General features: G+C 36.9%; 1 protein-coding gene across 1 annotated transcript in view; it reads right to left on the bottom strand.

Moving 5' to 3' along the window:
• Window positions 1-22,748, bottom strand: part of ugcg.S (UDP-glucose ceramide glucosyltransferase S homeolog) — a 30,188-nt gene extending 7,440 nt beyond the window's left edge. Inside the window, 4 exon segments of the mRNA NM_001095097.1 lie at window positions 1,236-1,337; window positions 3,788-3,890; window positions 12,554-12,695; window positions 22,420-22,748. Of these exon segments, the coding sequence (NP_001088566.1) occupies window positions 1,236-1,337; window positions 3,788-3,890; window positions 12,554-12,695; window positions 22,420-22,517 (445 nt within the window). The 5' untranslated portion in view covers window positions 22,518-22,748.
• Window positions 22,749-23,434: the final 686 nt, after the last annotated feature.

The following is a 23,434-nucleotide window of genomic DNA, read 5'->3' as shown; positions in this document are numbered from 1 at the left end:
GTATGACATGGACATTTAAACTGCCCATTTTTAGCTGCCTTCAGATAAATATATTATATTCAGCACTTCCTACTGAAATATTCAGAATAAACATGGATGACACTATAGCTTGCCTTCATTCAGCTGAGAATGCAATTCTATAACAGCTATAGGCCACAACATCCCTAAACTACAGAGATTGCTAAACAGCTTGATGATTATTTAATACATGTGGTTACAGAGCTGTAGCAAAGCTTCTGTTTAACACATCTACAGAGTATTCCTTTCCCAAATGATTTGCATAGCTGCAGAGAAAATTCAGTTTTCCGATGGTTTCGACCTAATATAAGATGCCTTCAGCTTTTGTGCATTTGTAGGAATGCTGGGAACTGCATTCCCCAATACCTGCAAATGACTCCTATTTCCTTGGTTGCTAGACTATACAGTCTCTTCTGACACAAGAACAAGAAAGAACACATGTTTGATCGGTCATTAGCTGTTAATTTAAGAAAAAAAAATCTTAATTTAAAGGGGTTGTTCACACTTTTTTCAGTTTAGTTGTTTTCAGATAGTTCCCCAGAAATAAAGATTTTTTCAATTGCTTTCCAATATTTATTTTTTTACTGTTTTTCCAAAATCTAAGTTTAAATTTGAGTCTGGCAACTCAGTAATTCAGGCGCAGACTCTAAACTGTTACAATTTTGCAACATTTAGTTGATACATTTCTCAGCAGCATCTCTGGAGTATTAGCAACTATTGTATCAATTCTAACAGCTGCCTGTAATGAAACCCAGAGATTCTGCTCAGCAGGGATAAATATAAGAAATGTATCAATTGAATGTATCAATTTAGAACAGTTTATAGGGTCGGCGACCCCACTCCCAGAGCTGTTTTAGAAGGTGAAAAAAGACACTTTCCACTTCAATATTTGAAAAACGGTGACACATAGAAAATAAAAAGTAATTGGAAAAAGTAATTATTTCTGGTGATCAATCAGAAAACATCTAGTTGTTTGAATGTGAACAACCCCTTTAAAACACCAATTAATGTATCTCTCTTCTAGGCCTAAAATGAGTCAAAGGCGTATACCATTTTAATTTTTTTCTGTAAATTTCTCTAAAAGGAAGTTTCTCAGAAAACACAAAAAACCCACAAATACAGTCGCAACACAGTAATTTTCATATGGAGGATTCGTTTTTACGGAACACATTTTACTACATAAATAAAGGAGGAAATGGTCTTGTTTCAAAGCATACCTTTTATCCCACTATCACAAATCCATATGAGATCATATTTGGCCACTTCATATCCTGGCATCAGGTTGTTTATCTTTGGATTAATCCCAACTTTTTTACCACCTAAAGATTAAAAAAAAAAAAAAAAAAATACATATAACATACAATGAGCATTGTACAATTAGTATTTACATGCAATTCTAATACAGTAGATAGTCCCGAAATCTAAAGATGGAAGTTCCTTATTTGGGGGGAGGTGGGGGGGGGCACAGGCTGGCCTCATGAACTGCTTTGTATGCACTGCACTCAGTGGGTGTTTTATGTCAAAAACAGTTTATGTAATTGCTGATCCTTGCCCTTGCAAGCATTTCAACCCTATTTTGCAAGTTCAACAAAATGTCTTATTTTTATTCCAATTACTTTGCATGGAAACTACACATTCTGCATGTGTGAAATTACATTTAAAGTTATTTATACCTCATGTGTATTTTTCCAGTGTTAAAATCTCATCTGAGCTACTTAACTGCATTAAATATTACAATTCATTCCATTGAAACAAAACCGTTTTCAACATGCACAGTCTGCCCTACAAAGTTAAAGGAAAGTGCCACCAGAAAATGAAAGTATTTCAAAGTAATTAAAATATAATGTATGGTTGCCCTGCAATGGTGCAACTGGTGTATAGTACTATAACTTATATAAAAAAAAAGCTGCTGTGTAGCATTGGTAGCAGCCATTCAAAGCTGAAAAAGGTTTGCACAGCAGGCAACAGATAAGCTCTGGAGTATACAATGGGATTCTTCAGAGATTATCTGTTATCTACTATGTATCCTGTGCTTGAATGGCTGCCCCCCATGGTTACATATCAGCTTGTCTATATACACTATAGTAGTGGTTCTGAAGCAAACATACTAGTTGTACCAATGCAGGGCAACTTTACATTACTTTAAAACACTAAATTATTTAGGTTACAATAAAGTCTTAATCAGTGCCTCTCTCATAGGCTGCTCTGTCACAAAATGCACAAGGAAGGGAATAATTTTTAGATTGGGTTTCTCCCATGAGACTCAAAGCACTTTTACCACAAGCAAGGTATCCATTATAGGCGCAGTAAGTAGCCACGACACCAGGAGATTAAATGACTTGTCCAGGGTCACAAGGAGTTGCCACAGGGAATCGAACCAGGGTCTCTAGCATGAGATCCCCCCCCACTGATCACTTAACCTCTAGGTCTAGGACAACTCCTCCTCCTTCCAGTATTCCAAGGTTTTGCAAAAAGCTCACAATGGGAATGTGTAGTGGCTGATATGAAATATTCATAGTTGGCAGGAGGAAGCTGCATGATTAATGGAATTATATAAGCTTCTCACAGAGAAACTTGGTATTTACCCTTAAAAAAAAGTGAGCCAAAAATGTAATGTATAAAGGCTGGAGTGACTGGATGTCTAACATAACAGAACATTACTTTCTTACTCTCTTTATTACTCTTTTGTTTTCCACTGATTGGTTACTATCTGAGCTGCATGTGGAGGATTAATTACAAACTTGTGCCCCCCTTAAAGTCGCTAACTAACTCAGAGTTAGAGAGCTGAAAAGCAGGAAGTAGTGTTCTGTTATGTTAGACACCCAGTCACTCCAGCCTTTAAAGATTACATTGTTGGCTAACTATATTAGAAGCATTTTTTATATTCCACCGGCTATTTATCCAGTTTTTAGTTTTACACTGATCTGTTCATATAAGCTTACAATTCATCCTCTCCATAAATTATTTGAGAGACACCTTTCTGTGTGTCAAATGAGTTTTCATTGATCTTCACAAGACAATGAGAAGCAGCCTAAAGCTGTCAATAAGAAAATGCATCTAAATGCAATAATCCCTTAATACATACATTTACTATCCCCCAAATGGGGGGGGGGGAGATTATAAATACATTCACATTTATACATGTAGATGAAATTAAATAATAATGAAATAATGCAGTTAGACCATTGTGATCATATATTACTTCAAGAGGTGCCACATAAAGTCTTTAATACAGAGTATCCGATATTGCTAACAGAACTACAGTCACTGCCTCCAAAGTGCATCACCCTGCTGTGAATTTAATTATAATCAAAGAAATGTGGGATCAAAGCCACCCTTTTATAAATTGTGGTTGTCAGTCTTTGCTAGGCTATTAAACTATAACATAGGATATAACCATAAGTAGCCTATAACACTCCTAAATTATAGCTGCTAGATGGTAATGTTGCTCTTGGTCTGTATGAAAAATGTCTGGCATTACGTACGCAAGGAATGCAAACTGGGATCAGTCACAGGTTTCCAGATAACGATCCGATACCTGTATAACATTTCTAGAAATGCCGCCTATATCAGTTGGCATACATTGTGCATGAGAGTGCATAAGGCAACACTTTATTTCTCAATAACATCCATCCTTTGCCAATAGCTTGTTTCTATAATCTGGTACACATTCCTATCTGCTGCCACCAATATTCTGAGACTACAAGGAAAAGATTTTTTTTTTTTGTTCATAAAATCTGTCAGACAACACCTTCACAATGCGACTTACCTATAAATAATTTGGCATCTACACTGGGATATTTGCCAAGCAGTTTTTTACATACATCCACTGCTGGATCATCAAGATCTTGCACACAAAGGAGGATTTCAAACTGCAAAATAAGAGAAAGAAATAAATGTAGCAATTATATGCAAACACAGAGTTTAAAAATGCAACTACAGTAGAACCCCCATTTTACATTTTTCAGGGGACCATAAAATCCAAGAAAATGTAAAATCAGGGAAATGTATTATGCATAGTATTTAGGTGGGACCACAAAACAACAATGTAAAATGAGGGAAAATTTTAAATCAGGGGATGTAAAATGGGGGTTCTATTGTATATGGATTTGCAGCTGTAATCCCATTTGTTTTTTTTTTAGAAATTAGAACCCGTCAAACAGGTAAGTGTATTTTATTAATTCTAGTTCGATCTATACCTATTGGAAAAGGGCACTTAGGGCCAGATTTATCAAAAATCAAATGTGTTTTTTTCCATGATAAGAATTTTTTTTGCACCCACACTCACACATTCGAGTTATATTTTCTAAAACTCGAATGTGTGCGAGTTAATAAAAAAATTTGAAATTTCGAATGTAAAAATTCTGCTCAACTCAAGCAAGTTTTCGGGACAGACATTAAATCGATCTATTTGAGTTGTTTCAGGGCATGAACTCGATCGTTTAAGAGTTTTTTTCCCCTGTCATTTTTTCATGCTAGTTTTTGACATTCGGATTTTCCCATTAACACTTAAACATTCGAAATTCAAGTTTATCGGAGTTAGAAAAACCCTCACACAACTCACAAATTTGATTCTTTATAAATACTGTATGCCCCATGATGTCATATATAGAATCTTGTCTGTGTCAAAAAAAAAGCATAAAACTGCTGGGGATCACATTTTATAATTAATTAATGAGAATTACTGTGACTAATGTACACATATATGATTACTACACGCAAATGTGTCTTCTGACAAAATCTTGGGCAAGTGTTGGTGATTTCTTTCTTTGTAAAAAGTGGTAGTGACAAGACTCCATGTATGAAAACTATGCCCAAGGCACACTCTTCATCCTACAGGACTGCCAGTTTAATTATATTAAACGCTCCCCTATGGAGCAGAGAAGTGCATAAAGTAATGAAGTCTCACAGATTTAGAAGCACTGCATTCTCTGCAACAGAGCTTGCAAATGTAATAAATGCCAGGAATTTCACAGAATTAACCTTCATCCTCTGAAAATTTTACAGGCCCTCATCACATGTCTGTATTTATTGTCAGCCTTTAAAGCAGTAATGTGACAAATACATTAATCAGCACAGTGCCTATTTATGCCTTTGGGATTTTTTACACCCACACTACAATGATTAAGAATTTTCTTACAGTTATCTTGCCATAATAAATATAATGGGAGCAAAGAACATTTGAAAGTATACCTAGCCAAAATGCCAATTGGATTCTATTTCAAAGAGGATTTTAACATGGCACTTAAAAAATAAACAAAAAAAATCTTAAAAGGCTGTCAGAACAAATATGCCACACAATGATTCAAGGATGAATGTAAATGAACTAGGGAGCATTTGCACTAAAAATATACTAAAGTACATTCTAAATAGCTGCTTCACATTAAGCATGACAGCTACCAGCAAGGACTAACCCCTTACAGTCCATTCACTCCACAATGAAGATTAAGTCAGAATAAAAGTAATGAAGTTTATAAGCCATAAAAAATGAATAAGTATTTCTATCAGCAAATTCACAGGTTTAGGTAAATGGAATTTGATTTCAAGAAATGTAGTGGGGTTATGGGGTACATTACAATTCATTCTTCTCTTTCACAACACTTTTATGCTGATATCAGTGTCACACTGCTGAGCGTGACCCCTTTATTTCCCAACATTTGCATTATCCTAGAAAATACTGCCAGTAAATCAGTGCCCCACTGAGCAAGGCTGTGGTCATACAGACATTTGACAACATCTCTTTATGAAACGAAAAGGGGACCCCATAAAAGGTCAGACAGACATTTAAGTTGGCTACATTACTAAGATCCAAGACAATAGAATATTATATCTACAATAATATATAGAATATATATTGGTACATTTTTTTCACAAGCTAACCAAATTTTGGATATCAAAGGATTTAATTTAGTTTAGTAAACTATTATTAAATTAAGGTTATCTATACAAAGCAAGAACTCAGACAGGTTAATCTAAACTGGATTAATGGGAGATGAGTGATTAGAAGCTGCTTATGCACAAAGGGACAGGTCAGTACTATGTGAAGTGGACAAAGAGAAACCGGTAACCTGGTAGAGAAACATTACATGTGCCACTGACTAAGTGATTAAAGGGGCACCTCACAGAAACCATATCTTCACAAAGCTTGGAATAAAACTATTAGATCCACTTGTGTAATCAGAGCAATCTAGAGTAATTTTGGGTATCTGGAGTCGAAGTCGCCAAAAATGTATTGACTCCTAATAACTTTAAATACAAGCACTGAAAAAAATTACCTCAGAAGCAATTCTGTTTCTAAGAACAATATTTTACTTAATTTTGGATTGCATTTAACAGCTATTCTACAGCTAGGATTTATGTACGGACTCCACAGCCCTATGTGGAATGCATAAAAAGATTTGCTCTGCTCTCAATTCCATCTGTAATTCAGCAGTGAAGGGCCTGCAGCACTATCCCTGCACTCCTGATTTCAGCAGGCCAGATGACAGGTTGCTACACTGACCTCTTCCAGGCCAGGTACCCTTATTTATCAATTTAGAATATATATTTTTAATACAGTTTGTAGTTTCAGGTTACTATGCCAATAACTGAAAGAAATGAGAATATTTAGTAATATGCATTTACTTGTACTTTATTTGCTGGCACTGCATAGCTTGAAAAATGTTGCGTGAAAAAATGCTCATTGACTTCAATGTGTTTGCAGAAATTTGCAATGTACGATGTGCAATTATAGTTTAGAACAGAAACATCAAACAATTTAAGTGTTTTAAAGCAATAAAACGATAATGCAGTGTTGCCCTGCACTGGTAAAAGTGTGTTTGCTTCAGAAAAACTACTATTGTTTATATAAATAACATGCTGTGTAGCAATGGGGGCAGCCATTCAAAGGAGAAAAGGTTCAGGTTACACAGCAGATAACATTATGTTCTTCAGAGCTTGTCTGCTATCTGTTATCCACTATTTAATCTGTGCCATATAGCCTTTTTCAATTTCCGCCATTGCTACACAGTAGCTTGTTTATATGAACTATAGTAGTGTTTCTGAAGCAAACAGATCAGTTTTACCAGTGCAGGGCAACAGTACATATATATATATATTTTCATTACTTGCAAACACATTAAATTTTTGGTGTTATTGTTCCTTAAGACACTGGATAAAGCAATTGTGCTTTAGCTGTCAAACACAGCGAAGGGCTGAAAATGTTCACTGCCTCGTGTGACATTCCTTCTTCCACACTTCTAGATAGATAGACCATACATCCACCATTAAAATGCAAAAAGGCATCTGCAAGATCTTAAACGAGTGTTGCACTCATTTTTTTTCTTGCAAAGTTATCTGTATATTTGCAGCTTTCATATCTTTAACAAAGAACTGCTCCCTGTTTTTTCAGTACACTTAGCACTGATTGGTTGATTAGTCAATGCATGTTTTCATAACATTTTCATGGGTGAATGCCTTAGGAAAAAGGCATATGGGAATATGTTTTATTGCTTACTGTTCTTTGCTAGAGATGGGGGAAAAATCAATAATGCTAGCTAAGGAAATACAGTTTAAATGCATGTGTATTTGATAAATGTATAGGCTTGAGACATGGCAAATGTGTGGTTAAACAATGAACAATACTACAAATTATTACAGTATTATACTAATGTATATTTATTAAAATCAGAATGATGCAGGACACTCAACACTACAGTTTATAAACTATAGTTCCCAGCATCCCTCTAGTCTAAGCCATGCATAACAATACATAAGCTGTGTACACCACGCAGCAGATTTTTACTCTAATAAATCCGAATATACTCAAAACTCGAATGGAAGGTTATTTAAGAAAAAACTTGAACGCCTAAAACTCAAACGAATATTACAAATTCGAAAAAATTTAATTGAATTAGACTAAACGCGAATAGAGTTATTGTTATCAAATATTTTCAGAGCGCCAACATATTGCGCATCGCTGTAAAATGAATGTGCTTATACAAAGAAATCACATGAATTACATATATATATATATAAAATACAGAGGTACGTACACAACAACCAGTTAAAACTTGAATGTCAGGAAGGCTATTAACATCTTCAAACCATTGACTTCTACATAAACTTGGCAGGTTTTAGGTGGTGAATAGTTGAATTGGAGTTGTTCCCAGGGTCCAGGTATAAATTTCGAATTCAAATTTGGATTATTCCCAACTCAAATCTGTGAGTTTTGACCAAAAATCCAACTCAAAAATTAAATTTACAAATCAAACCTTAGTAAATCTGCCCCCATATATCTGCTAGCCCAGGTATAAACACATGCCCCTAAACAACTAGAATGATAAAGACACAGGAACTGCATGTATGGTTAAAGAAGGCAAACCAACTGCATGACATGTATTTACTGCATGTAAACATGGGAAAAGCTAACGCAACCTTCTGATGAGACAGATGTATAACATAAGATTTTGTGGGGTATTGTGGTGTGATGGAAAAATATAACCAAACTCACATAAACATTCAGGCATGTTTCCTGAAAAAAACAAATGTGATCAGGACTTTAAGGTGGCCATAGACTCGCCAAACGAGCGGATCTTTCCCCGATATGCCACTAAACTGCGTGGCTATATCGGGGGTAATTCGAGCATTCGGGCGTATGGCCGAACGATCGAATTACGATGCGCCAATCGGCTCCGACGGGTCGGTCGGGTAAAAATCCAACCTTCCCGATCGATATCGTGGCCAGATATCGATCGGGATGACCCGTCAGAAGCCGCAATACCCGGGCAGATAAGCTGTCAAATCGGTCCAAACGACCGATATCGGCAGCTTTATCTGCCCGTGTATGGCCACCTTTAGACTGTAAACTAAGCTGAGACAGGGATTGGATGTGAATGGCCGATAATCTTTGTAAAGCCCCGCATAAATGAAGGATAGTATTACATATTTATTAATATATAAATACTGGGATCAATATAGCTATGAATGTTACAATATATGTTTTTATTATTATAGTATAGCCAGTTCATCCACTTTGTCATTATAAAACCTGAATATGCAGGTATATTTCAGGTATCTTTCAATGACAGACAGGGCCTGAGAAAGAGGATATGCCAGATTTGATTTGCATACTGCAAAACTGGAATATATATAAATATAGCCAAATGTATGCATAGAGCATGTGTTAATCACCCTTCAACAACCAATTCTTTTTTTTAATATGCAACAGCCTGAACAGGAAGGGAACACCCAAACTGTTGTCACAAATATTTGCTATAGCCATGCAATGGATCAGGAAGTTTTTCACAGACTCAAGTCAGCAATATCAGTACCATTGATTGCTATACACACAAAGGAAAGGAGAAATCAGTGCTACATAGGAGTAGGTGAAGCAGGGCAGTTTGGTGATCAGAACATACAACTGATAAAAATGCACTAGCATAATCACCAGTGTATGTCAGTCAAGTATTACTTTATAACCTTAACATCGAGCTAGACAAGAAAGGTGGCACCAATCATTGACATTATACTGTGAAATCATCTTTAATGTCTGTAATGTCTGATAAAAATCAGTACTTGTCACTTGTAAGTGAAGTATGATAAAAGTAGCCTAAAGTACTATTCAACCATTGTCTTTGCAAGCACTCAAAAACTAATATGCAGAGACTTGTTAATTGGTTACTATTGAAGTTATGTTTTTTTTCTTCATCAAATATGAATGCACAACCAACATAATCCAATTGGTAATGATTGTCAGCACTGTATTAATTTGTGTAAAGAGTACTTTAAGTCAGACAGACTACTAGTATGGTACAAGGTGAGCTTGTACCGGATAAATATAGCTGTGATAACAGATTTTATGACATCAAATACTAAAACTAGGATTACAGTACTCACCTATTAATCACAAGAGTAGCACAAGAGTTTTCTTTGCACATGACTTTAAATATCTAGAGTCAGAATCATTATCATAGATTTAAAAGACTACAGGAAATGATTAACACATCACGAGGGATCAAACAGGCAGTATGCTGCTTACAATACAAAGCATGTAAATATTCATTGCTCTCTATACTTCTACAGTATGGGAATCTTGGTGGCAAGAAATGTTTATTTGTTCAGCACCTGCAATTGAAATATCACCTTAAAATGTAAAAAAATATATAAGTGCTGGTCTTACTGGCCTAAACCCACTGTTAAACATCAGCAAGTCAGTATTTGGCAATGGATATTGCTCTGCCTGGCACATAGATATCTGTCCGATGTACTTTATGATTTAATTTAATTATTTAGTGTCTTAAAGAAATGCCGCTCACACACACACAAATATTTTTTTAAGACATCGAAAAGTAGCACACGCAAACTTATATATTCATTAAGTATTGTTGTGGAACTTCAAAAACTGCAGACAACTTGAGGTGAAAAGATAAAGTTTATTTGACACGAGCTACGTGGATTCTGAACTCACAAACAGTCAGAACCCCAACAAAGAAATCATTGTTTTTATAAACTTGGTGACATATAACATAAGAACTTACGGGCATAAAGGGCGTTACCATTGCAGGAGCATAGATATAACTCTTCACAGCACAGACAAACAAAAAAAATGCTCAAATAACCAATGGGATGGTTCTTCCTCAAGGTCAATGTAATAGTACCAAGGCTAGCCTGAGCACAGAATTCATCCAAGTCAGGGGGGGACTCTGCACACACAGTATTATTCATTCTCAGTATATTGAAAAAATTGCACATACAACCAACGTTTCGGACCCCATTGGGACCTCTTTCAAGGTCTTGAAAAAGGTTACGACTAGGACCAAGACGTTGGTTGTACATGCAAATTTTTCATACTAAATGAAGCTATAAGTCAACAAGTTGAAAAAGATGCTGTCCATTCATTTCATAGACACACACACACACATTTTATATTTATATTTGTTACAGTCCAACAACAAAAATAGTTGTTACTTTGGCAAATCAGTTCTAGGCTAGCCCCAAACAAATATACAGCCCTAATACAAATGACAGTGTAGAAATACATGCAACTTAAATACCGAGGTAGGTAAATTATTACTGAATAAAAGAGCAGAACTTTACCCTTTGTACTACCCTTCAATCCAATAAATCTTTAAAGTGACAAACCTATGATCAGTCAAGGCCTTATTCTGAATGGTTTGAACCCACAGGAACGAAATGAACGATAAGCATAACCCATGGGCTTTATATTTTTACGCCATAATGAAATTTTCTCTGTTTTTTTTTTTTAACTGTTACTTCACCACACACAATGAATGCAGCTCTATCTTAGGAAACCACACTAAAGAGGTCATGTACAAAAAAGGTAGCAGTTATACTGGATCTGCACGATTATAATTGCTCTGCTACCAGAGCATATAATGCATCTGCTGCTGGACGGTCCATTCTCCCTAAACCCAATCACATCAAACACAGGACAAAAGTGCCACAAGGTAAAGCCTTTTTTACCCTTCATGAACTTCTGAATTAAATGTGTATGTTACCCTAAAACATGTATTACTTTGTGGACAAAGGGCACAACCTGTAGTAACCAGGTACACATTTTTTTATGGTAATATTAACAACTGCTGATATTTTAAACTGATGTATGCAATTATTCTGTATATGTATTAGCCCCAGGAACACGATCCATCTAGTTCATACAAATTGCATTTTTGTATTCCCTTTGATTACAGATAATTCTTACAAGGTTAGAGGCTCGTCCTAATGAATCTGTATGTGCCTTTTTGAATAGAAGCAATGTTAACAAAAGGTGTGGCTCTAATATTTGACTTGGCAAAGCATGCCTAAAAGGTTTGCACAGAAAGAAAAGGTTTTAAAGCTAATGCTGTTGTAAAGGTGCTTTAAAGCCTGTGAGGCAAGCTTCATAATTATACACTAGCTAAAGTATTAAATTTAGCTTCTTTCAGATAACATCTTTGCAGAGGTATTTGTTCTTTTTTCTCAGTGAAATGTCACTTATCTATCATACAAATCTTCAGTTTAGTTTTGCTAAACATAATATAATGTACATACAGTTCTTTCTATATATTTTTTATCTGACTACTTCAATCCATATACCCTTCGGCCAAAAACAATGCTACTTGATTTTGGATCCTGTCCACAACCAAAAAAGGGACTATATACATTTTAAACGTATTTATTGTACAGTGTGAGTTCCTCAACCCACTGTCTCAACAGTGTACAACTATAGACCTGGAACATATTTTTTTTTTTTTTTTGTGACCTTATGCTTATGTATCCTCCTGCCTGAAAACAAAGCTGGTGCATTTTTATATAAGGGGTGAGTTTAGATTGCACTTTTCTATTTGCAACATTGTACAGAGCAGGCGAACAACTCGTTTGAATTTATTGACAGTGCAACTCGAATTAGAGCAATGAGACTGGTAGAAATCTTGTACAATACAAAGAAACATGACTGCCTTATTGGAAAATGTTTCCCACCAACAATTTAAAAATTCTGTAGCATCTAACCATGCTTCAGAAAAAAACAGAATTTAATACAAGAATTGTTACTTACTTTTGGATAGTCCAATTCAAAAAATGTCTCCAGGTTATTGATAAGGTTGGAGTCGACCCCTTTCAGTGGTTTAAGAAGTGAAACACCAGGTAGTTTGCTATACGGCTGCTTGTCAGATACCTTCTTGTTCAGGTGTAGCCTTCTATAAAAAGAAATGACAATAAAAAAATGTAAAACACAATCAATCTTTAAATCCTCACAATATTTACTTGCCTTGAATAATAATCTCAATCAACCCTGAACAGAGTTCAAACAATTTCAAGAGCCTCAGATAATCAGACCAAAATGTTGTATCTTATTGAGGCTTAGCAGAGTCAAAGATCTGTCTAATGTTTAATTGATCAGAACCAGAGACAGCAAGGATACCTGGGTTAACATTTTGAATAAAAAATAAATAAAAAACACCTTTTTTAGTATGTCAACCAGTGTGTATACTATTTTACCCTTACAAAGTTTTCCTTTTCTAACACTTTATATTCCTTACACCTTGTTACAATTCTCATTTACTCTTTATGTGGTCTTCTATATCACTGCAAACCAGTATTGTGCGTGTCTGCTCTCTGTGTGTATCTGCCTCACATTATATATAACAACCGAGAGAGCCTTGTGGGGCAATATTTAAGTTCACATTATGTTAACTATGCATTACTTGATTGCATTTAAAACATTTGAAGTCTATTGTGCTATTTCAAACCAGATATCCTTAAGAGTTTTTGTGCAGAGGAAAAATGATTTATAAGGCAATGAGTTTCTGCCTGCCTCATCATTTAAGCCCCTGAAGAAAGAAAAAATGATGAAGTGGTTTCATTTTAATCCAAACAGGGCCAAAGGCAAAATACAAGTATAACATACATGGCTCAAATACCTTTAATATGCCCCCATATTGCCTGCTATGTCAAAGGCCTGGAAAGATTTGTGCAAGCACCTGTCAGTTGTGGCAGTTCCTGTTTCACAACAATCTCCAAAAATTACTTGTCTAAGCGTTTCAGATGACTGCCATAGACTAATATCACTTTGTGTGCAAAATGTTCTTATCCTTAAATAAATGCATACCTTGCCAGAGTGAGATTGTATAGTATTAATCCCATTAAATCAAACAATACTGTCTTCAGTTTCCTGAACAACCACTGCAGAATTTCATATAAAGTCCTTCTCTGAATAGCATAAAGCACTACTATGTATGGGATGCTGCTACACCCACTGCTTACAGTTCAGAAACTGATGTGGTGTTGATAGGTCAGTGTATAAATGCACTAAGAAAAACGTGCAGCTGTTAAGAAGGGTGGGATATTACAGACCCCTAGTTCCCAGAACTGTATGCATAGATGATTCACTGGGGAAAGGTACTTTCTGTTTCATATTACATCCATTCTTTATATCTAGAGGCAATAGAACTCCAAGCACACATTGCAAAAAGATGACTTATTAAAAAAACAATGCACACCAGCAGTAACTGGATCAGATGTTGCACATACTTAGAGGGTGCCCTAGACCATGAAAATGTAGCAAAGTGGCATTTCATTAAAAAAAAATGGTGACCAGACCGTAGCCACCTTTCAAACACAATACATTTGTTGATGCAAGGGACGTGCAGTCCCTTAACAATGTAGTAATCCTTGAGTGAGGGTTCAAACACGAATAGAAGAATACTCTAAAGATAATGTAACTGTGCTGTGCCATTCAGAACAGCTTTTACAACAATTAATCGGTAAAGCTGGACAATACTTATATACCAAACTTTTTCTATATAAAGTGTAGCAGGGGACTAGAATAACAGATAGGTGCTTTCAGACTTCAGTTGCTTTCAGACATGCGTTGCTTAATAACTGAATTCAGAGTCATGCTCATAAATGAGTCATTGGTATGGGCAAGGATCAATCTTAATCACGTCAATTAAACATTTGGAGTATATAAATTTTGGCAAACAATATTGCTGCATATTTATTAAAGGGACACAGTTGTTGCTTTAAACCTGCACCCAAAAGCTAAAAAATGCTTAATTTCTTTTTCACTCCATTCTAGAAGTCATAGAATGGAGTGCTTTCACAGTTATAAAAAATAATTCCCATTGGTGTCAGGTATCTCCAAGGTGTAGGCCCCCAAACTGCCAGGGGCCAAAACTTGAAAAACACCAATGCAGCTGCAAAGAAAGTGATAAGTGTTTTATTAGTGCAGAATAAGATCTTATAACCAATAATATATTCTACGCAGTAGTGTAAAAATCACATTGGTTTGAACACAAATGTATGAAAAAATACTACTTCAGTGTAAAGTTTTCCTCATATTTCTATGAAACTGGTTTTAAAGATGTACTCATTTGAAGTTTACAAACCAGCCATATTAATCAGTTAAAAATTCAATAAATAAATTCTGGCACATAAGTCATTCTGTTAAGGAAACACACAATGCCAGTAGAGGCTGGTCCCTTGACAACAAGGCTGTAATTGCTTTGAGTGTTTTGTGAACATCAGCAAAGTAATATTATTAAAACAAATGTTACTAAAGAAGCAAATGCTACATAAGAGAGAATCCATGCAGCTCCCGAGCAGCAACAAATATATAGCATTACTGCATGTGATTTTAAAATAGTTTAATATATATACGTGTGTATATAAAGTAATGCCATTCCAGCATCTGATTTCTCAAATTCCAAACACTGCTATGTCAAAGAAACAAACTCCTGTCTTGAACTTACTGTTGCTCTGAAATTCCTCAACGTTGCTATCACCATGTGTTTTTTCAATGTGACACAAAGTTTGCCTGCTTTCAAATGTTACATACACAAATAGCACTAAAACCATTTAATAGTTCAATAACATATTCACATTTTTCTTAGATTTGCATTTTTAGTACTGTACTTTGTTTAGAGTTTCTGTTTAAAGGTTAGATTTGCAGATCTTTGGTGACTGAAGTGCTTCACATTCCAAAGTGGCACTGCCTCATAAAGAAAACTGGCTACCACTATAAAACCAAGAAAACTAATGCAATTGTTCATTCAGCCCCCACAATCTCAACAGATAAAAGCCTTAACAAGTTTCAAAAGAGGTAACTGACCAAATTTGCAATTGTTAGTTTGACTTCTCAAAGAAAATTAAAGGGGAACTCCAGCTTCCAAACCAAAATTTGATGAAGAGGCCCACATAACACAGAAACCCCAAATATACCCATCACAGTTACCGGTTTCTTCAAAAAGTATGAATAAATTTAATTTTCTATGCTAAAATCCAGCTGGTTAACAGTTCTTCTCTTACTGCATCATTTCAAATCCTGGCAGGGAAGGAGGGACTAAACACTGATATTACAGATTGTAACAACTTCTCCACATCTTACATATATCATGCAGGAACTACATAACCCACAATGCATTGCACTGGGATGTTCCTTTCCTTATTGAAATTATATGTGCAGGGAATTGTGTGGTTTGGAGGATGCAGGCTGAGGACAGCTGGCTGTTGATACAAAGTAACAGTAGTCAGCTCATCAAAGTAGTCAGAGATCAGCAGGAGAGCAGGGGGCTAGGCTTAGGAAATTGTCAGAAACCATTAAAAAAATCATGAAAAGTCTACATATTTTTTAATTGATGTATTTTGCAAAGTTCCTTGAAATTATGTTCACTTTTCAAAAAGCTTAAGTTGTTTTTGTGGAGTTCCCCTTTAATTGAACTGAAAGCTTGGAACTGAAACAGTCATAGGGTTAATACTTACTCCAGAAACCAGGCAGTGAATTAAAAAGCATACTGGAAGAAAAAGGCTAAGGTCACACAGGGACCACAAGGAGCACAGATCATCTCAAAAATCCATACTTACAAATTTCTGTGCCGAAAATTTGCTTCCTCTACCTGCACACAGGACGATGCAGTACACATACATAATAGAGCAGAGAGAAGCATATGCCTTAGTAATATCACTTTAGCTCCAAGCTCAAGGGCATGATCTTAATTATTTTCTTTTCACATGCAACCTTCAGAGTCATAACTTGAATACTGATAACATCTGAAGGTTTTACAAAAAATGTAATTTACTTTAATGATTCATGGGAGGGGCAATTTTAAGGTAATTGTCTTCTTGTTGCTACAATTATTTTTTTACCCTAGAGGGATTAAATATATATTCTTTACATATTATACCAGCATAAAACAATTTCTAATTAATAAGAGTGCATTGAAACAAAAACCTCAATGGTGAAGGATTTCTTTAGTCTGTCTCACCCTAACCAAGTTGGTTTCTCCACTTTTACCTACTAAAATGAGAGGAAGTCCTGTTTAATTTAACAAGGCACTGTAGCAGCAAAAAAAAACACCAAAACAGCTAATTGCTTAGGAACTGACTATGAACTGCCCCTTAAAGCAATAACCGCAAAAGTTCCCATAGGAGACATGTCTATAGCTGTAACAGATTGGAGTAGGGATCAGTTGCAAAGGAAATGTTCAAATACTATGCTTTCCAGGGATAAAAATCACTAAGCAGCTTTTAAAATGGTCAGCGTCATTCAGAGCAGGTATTGTATAAAATGTATTAAATGTAATAATAAAAAAGACTAAATTGCATCAAAGGATAACTATTTTGAAAAGCTGAACCTGTGACAAGCATAACAATTGTGTAATAAACCCCACACATACAGATAAAATATATGTTGGTGAAATGCTACCAGGAGATCGCACAAAATAAATGTGGGCATTTTGTGTTTTTGTTAAAAGCTGTTGGTCACTTTGGTCCAAGGCAAGTGAGGTCCATAGAAACTATCAATGCCTATAAAACTTAAGAAACCAATTAAACAAAAAATGGTGGCAGCTTTGGGTTACATATTTATAACTGTTTGTACGATGCTTTATTAAAACCTGTAATTTTCAGACTTTAGCCAATTACGGTTTGGAGACCACTGCTCCCCAAAACACTGTTCTCACTGACTTTTGTTTACACTATATATTAAGATAACTACAGAGTCATTTTGCCTTCAACAGAAGCTGTATAAGTAACAGGGCACTTCAAGAAAAAAAGCTCACAGGAATTTGCCAGGCTGCATTCCACAGTGGAAAGTCAGCTAACCGCACAAATACTGGGAAATAGATCTACCTCCTTAAAAAAATGCTCAGCAAGTCCTTATTTTAATTTTGCTGTCAATTGTAAGAGCTTCTTATGCAGGGCTAGTCCACAAGAGGAGATTCGGGGAGATTTTGTCGCCTGGTGACTAATCGCCTGATCTTTTGCGCGGCTATCTCCCCAAACTGCCTCAGCGTTTTTCCCCATAGGCTACAATGCAAAGTCGCCTGCGCTAATGCACACGCGGCGATGCGTTTTCAACAGTTGCCCAACTGAGGCCACTTCAGGCGACAATAGAAAACGCATCGCCGCGTGTGCATTAGCGCAGGCGACTTGCATTGTAGCCTATGGGGAAAAACGCTGAGGCAGTTCGGGGAGATAGCCGCGCAAAAGACGAGGCGATTAGTAGCCAGGCGACAAAATCTCCCCGAATATCCTTGTGTGGCCTTAGGGTAAAAATGTATTTCCATATCTGCAGGCAGCAAACTTCTAAAGTGCTTTGGCTCACTGTGACTGAAGTATCCTGTGTAAAGTGATACACAATATAAAATAAAGATTATAATGCTACCAAACACACACTGCTTCTATATGAAAGATTTTAACATATCTGCTGTTTCTTATGGATGAGTGTTCCCCTTTGTAATCATCACTTCCTATTCAGATAATTCCTTTAGAAAATGTATATTAGAAACAACAGTGAGACATTGTGCTACTTATAAATTCAGTTCCAAAAAAGCATTATCGGTGAGACAATGGCTCGATGGTTAGCACTGCTTTCATGCAGTACAAGGACCTGAATTCTGACCTGGGCACTGCCCAGTTTAATTATGCCCTGCTACAACGACATTGTATATGTCTGTGTGCTTTCGCCACCCTTCACCTCCTACAGAATACAATAAAACTAACCCTTGTATGAAAGTGCAAAAACCCTTAGATTGTAAGCTCCAATGAGTGCATGCCGGCACTAAAAGGATGATGATAATAATGGTTTTCACACAGATTTTTATATCTTATAATGCCCTCAAAATAAATGTATATAGTTCCAGTATCCCATATGTAAAACATTCATTAATAACCCATGTGGACCAAACAAACTTAAAAAGAAAGATATTCAATTCTGTATTAGCAGCTAACATTTCCAATGAAGTCATAGATTAATTAATACCCTACTTAGACCGCCCATTTAAGAGCTGAAGTTTCTTTTATTCTAAAAAAAAAAATGGGAAACGCCATATAAGAAGCATCAATTATGTAAGTATATTAAGTGCTCAGTTAGAAATTGTATAGCTGTAAAATAATCTACATAAGGCAAAATTGTGTACAGGATATAACTAGCTTTCTTTCCCAATGGAGCATATGTTAGACATGTGATTTGAGTATACTTCCGCCTGATCAATAAACAGCAATCTGCTCATTACTTCCTTAATACAGGTAATTATGTCCCTAAGTGCAATGAATGCTTGTTATATATGCACATTTAACTGACAAGAACTGAACTGGCTGCTTGTATTGAGCAAAATGAAAAATGTAAGAACGTTAGTCAGTAGTCAAGAATGGGGACAACATTTAAGGGCAGTTTCCTACTTAAACACTGAAGGAGAGATTTTCCTACAAACTTTAGAATTTGTCTGCTGAGACATCTCGCTGCATTACAACAAGGTCGAATAGAGGACAAAACAAAAGCAAACGGCAACAGAGCAGAAAAGAAGCATATGTACTTTAGGGAAATTTAGCATAAATCAAATGATAGCATATCTAAAGCTACACTATAAATGTAATAAGTCTATCGTAAGTGAAGAAATACTCTTAGAAATAAAACATCCTTTGCCAGGATGTAAAATAGATACATGTTGGGCCACACTGCTGCAACTCAAGAATTACATCTCACAGAAATGTAAGAGTGGTAAAGGGGTTGGACCTCAGATATAAAATTATACAATAGTATTATAGCAATAGTATTCAAGGTGCCCAGGATTGTGGGAATGGATCTCTGGTCTTGCTCAAACAAAATGACAAACAAAGTACCATAAATGAAAATCACAACTTAACAGCAAAAAGGGGAGAGTACAGCCTGATTCAAATAAGAGGTTGCTTACATGGGTGATTTTTTTTAACCAAAACTTTACAGCATCTTGGATTTGACTGGCTCCTCCTACCTATATCTTCCCAGCCAACTGCAGCTCAGAAATCTCGCACATGCTCAGTTGAAATACCTTGTTGCTTATCAACCCTTCTAAGCTATTTTCAAATCAGCCAAACCTGTGTGTTAGCTGCTTTACAGTAGTGCTGCCACCTGCTGGAATTTAGTGTGTGCCCTTCGTTTGCATAATAACATCACCAGCAGGGGACAAGATAGGGAAATCTCCTGATACTTCTAGTGGAGGAGTTTACTAAAACAAAGCATTCTGGGTAGAATACTCAAAGCAGTGTTACAATCTGAGCATGCTCCTGAAATTTGCATATTATAGTCTCTGTATGGCCTCCCTCAGTGAAAGAACCCATTTGACAAAGTAAGGGATTTTTTAAAACCTGCAGTTTTTTTTCAAAAAACTATATATGTCGTTTGATTAAACGTGTTTATGTTGTACTGGTCAGATTGTTAATATGTGTTTGATTTTGGCTGTGATAGGTGCCCTTTAAGATTGTTGATTTCAGACAACCCCTAAGATTAACTTTCCAGTAGTTGCCCAACATCTGCAGTGTCACTGACAGTAAAAAGATGGCCTAACAAGATCCAATAAGGTCTACGGTTTATAAAAATTCATTTAGTTTTCCTTTGCGTAATCCAATGCATCTCTCACTATAGAATAAGTCCCTAAGTCACCTATTTGACATCAAACCAAGGCCCTATTCCTAAAGAATGTAGTTAAGATTTTGATGGATCCGGAAAAATATCATCTCTCTCAGCCCTGCACAATATGCTGGCACTTTATAATTACTTATTAAAAGTGAATGATAATATAATGGTGACTAATCTATTCCTGATATCTAAATCCTTATTCACTTTCCTAGTAAATGGTCACATGGGATAAGATCTTGAAATGTTTTAGGAACTTCATTCTCTCTCCCATGAAATTCCATTAGCTGACATGTCTGTGTGGTTGTTGTTATCGCCTTACTACACCTGTATATGAACAAATGTTGTTAAATGCTCCTTTTTTCCTTTATTATATTTTATATATCTAATCAAGAATGTCACAACATTATTCCAGCAAAACATTAATCATCACTATTGTAAGAGCATTTAATATTTTGATATGCAACATGATAAAGCTTAACTAATGTACTTCCTTATAAGATAAGACATATTATGGTCATTAGAGATTAAATATACTTTCATGTCAAAAGCATAAAAAGGTGTAATTTAATGTGAAATCATATGAGCAGGATGTCAAAGGGAAGGCTTATCCAAGGCCTTATTGCTGAATGGTAGCTCCCAGCAACCATCCAACTGTTAGAGAAGGGTGCTTGTAGCTGTGGACCAGAAAATGGTCCTTTAGACCGATTCGACAGCTTATCTGCCCATGTGTGGGGGCTCCCGACGGGTCCTCCCGATCGATATCAGGCCAAAAATTGGCCAGATATCGATAGGTCAAGTTTGATTTTTTTTGTACGATCTAGGACCGCATCGGCTAGTTGATGCGGTCCTGGGACCTGTCGGAGCCCATTCGGATTCATCCAATACTGCCCAGCCGTTAGTGGGCATATTGGGTTAAGATCCACTCATTTGGTGACCTTGACATACAAGCAGATCTTATAGTGTATGGCCACCTTAAAACAAAAAAATGAATATATGTCTTTAACTGCAGAGATAGTCAGTTTCAGCATTTTTGGTGCAGAGGGGGACAGTAAATGAACAATGTTGTTATGGTACTGCAGTCTTACTGTGACTGAATAGGGGCAGAAGATTTTTTATTTTATGCAAAATTATTCAGAAGAGCAAGAAGGCCGCTGTCCTTATGCTATCTCACAAATACCGACACTATCTGCCAGTCTCTTTAATGGCAGTTTTCTACGTTGCCACAAATGCCATCTTTCTTCTTACACACACCACAAACTCTACAAATCTCAGAAAAGGCTATTGAACATTTCATATGATACAGGGTGTCAATGCAAAAACACAATGGCTAAACAAGCAGGAAGCAAAAAGTAGGCCTTCAGCTTCCTGTTTCTATGCAGCTTCCTTGTGTATATATACACTTCAGATGTCAATACAGATGACATGACAGCTTGGAAATGCCCCCCCTTTTTCCTCAGTGGTGTCTTCCTCTCAGACATATCCCCCCAGACTAACAGCACAGTGTGGAAACTGGAAAGCAATACTGTAGGGGTGCAACAAGACTACCCTAAACAGTGGGAATGGTAAATGTGTCACTGTATGTGGGTGTGTGTATAAGCACATATATATATATATATATATATATATATATATATATATATATATATATATATATATATATGGGTCCATATTTAAAGACTGACCCATAGTAGTAATGGTTACCTAGCCAGTGTGTCTAAGCACATTTGTCACTCTTCCACCACTGAGACATTATGATGTATTTTAGCTGACACTATGTTAACAGGCCATTCTGCTCCTATTTACACCTACACAGATGTGAGGAAAGGACCTTAAAGCCGGGTGCGATGATGTAACCAGAGCTGCGACAAAATATAGAAAGTGTATATTGAGAGCAACCCCCGCCTCCCCCCGAGAGATCGAGTTGCCCATGCAGTCATACAAAGGCAAAGCCATTAGGTAGACCCGGGATTATGTGACGAGACACAACCACTTCATATAAAAGGGGGTGTAGGAAGGCAGCCACTTACGTGTAGACGATGGACAAGAAATGCATGAACCACAGGACGAAAAATAAGATACAACCGAAGATGGCGAGTCCCTGCAGGGCCAGATCCAGCACCGCCATGACCGGGAAGACTGGAGATTCTCCTCCCCGAGAAGCTGAAGACGGAGAGCAGCGGCCGGGGCAGAAACGGGGATTGAATGGACTGTCGCTGTGGGAGGGGACTAGCGTAAAGCAGAAGGGATCGGATCACTGCTCGGTATGGGCGGCTATTAATATCCCCCAAAGCAAAGCCGCCTGCGCCTTAAACACTCCCTCTTCAATCTGGCGCCGCCGCTTCCCTGAGCAGAAAATGATCGTCTCTCAGACCTGTCGAACCTTCGGCGAAGAATCAACTGACATGAGCTGAACAGCAGCACTCACTTCCAGGCAGAGGTCTCCTCTGGCAGAATACATGGCCACGCCCCCTCGAGGCTGTACCACCAACCCCAGTTCACACCTAACTCAGACCTCAGCATTATACTCCCCATATCTTAGTCACTCAGCTCCAGAACAGCCACGCCTGCCCGTACACGCATCTGTAGCCTGGTATTGGGTGACGTAGTGAAGCACGTGCTTCCTCATAGGACACTACCCTCCCTCCTTCCTTTAGTATCGCCCGGCCTCTCCGTAGGGTTGGTCGATAATGACATCATCCTTTATCTGTCCTACAATTGCCACAGACACCGAGCTGTGTGTCAGGGGCGGGGAAAGACTGGACCGGAAAAGTGTGTTATCACTACCGTAGTGGGGGGAGAACAGAAGTCCTTTGGGAGCAGGTTGAACCAGGAGGAGCGCCTAGTGTATGTTCTGTTAGGCACGAACTACATCGCCGTGGGCGAAATCTCACTCCTTCGCCTGTGCATGTTGAGTGGACCTCCAGCTGACCTTTTAATCAGAAACTGGAAACTTTGTATTTGCGCTAAAAATGATTAGTTCATGCGCCATGGATTATTAGCACAGTTTGGGATGAAAATCCTATAGAAATAAAGTTAGTTTGC

This window comes from Xenopus laevis, chromosome 1S, assembly GCF_017654675.1.
Source record: "Xenopus laevis strain J_2021 chromosome 1S, Xenopus_laevis_v10.1, whole genome shotgun sequence".
Lineage (NCBI taxonomy): Eukaryota > Metazoa > Chordata > Amphibia > Anura > Pipidae > Xenopus > Xenopus laevis.
Note: the sequence above shows the minus strand (reverse complement) of the source record. Positions and strands in the feature narration are given on the sequence as shown.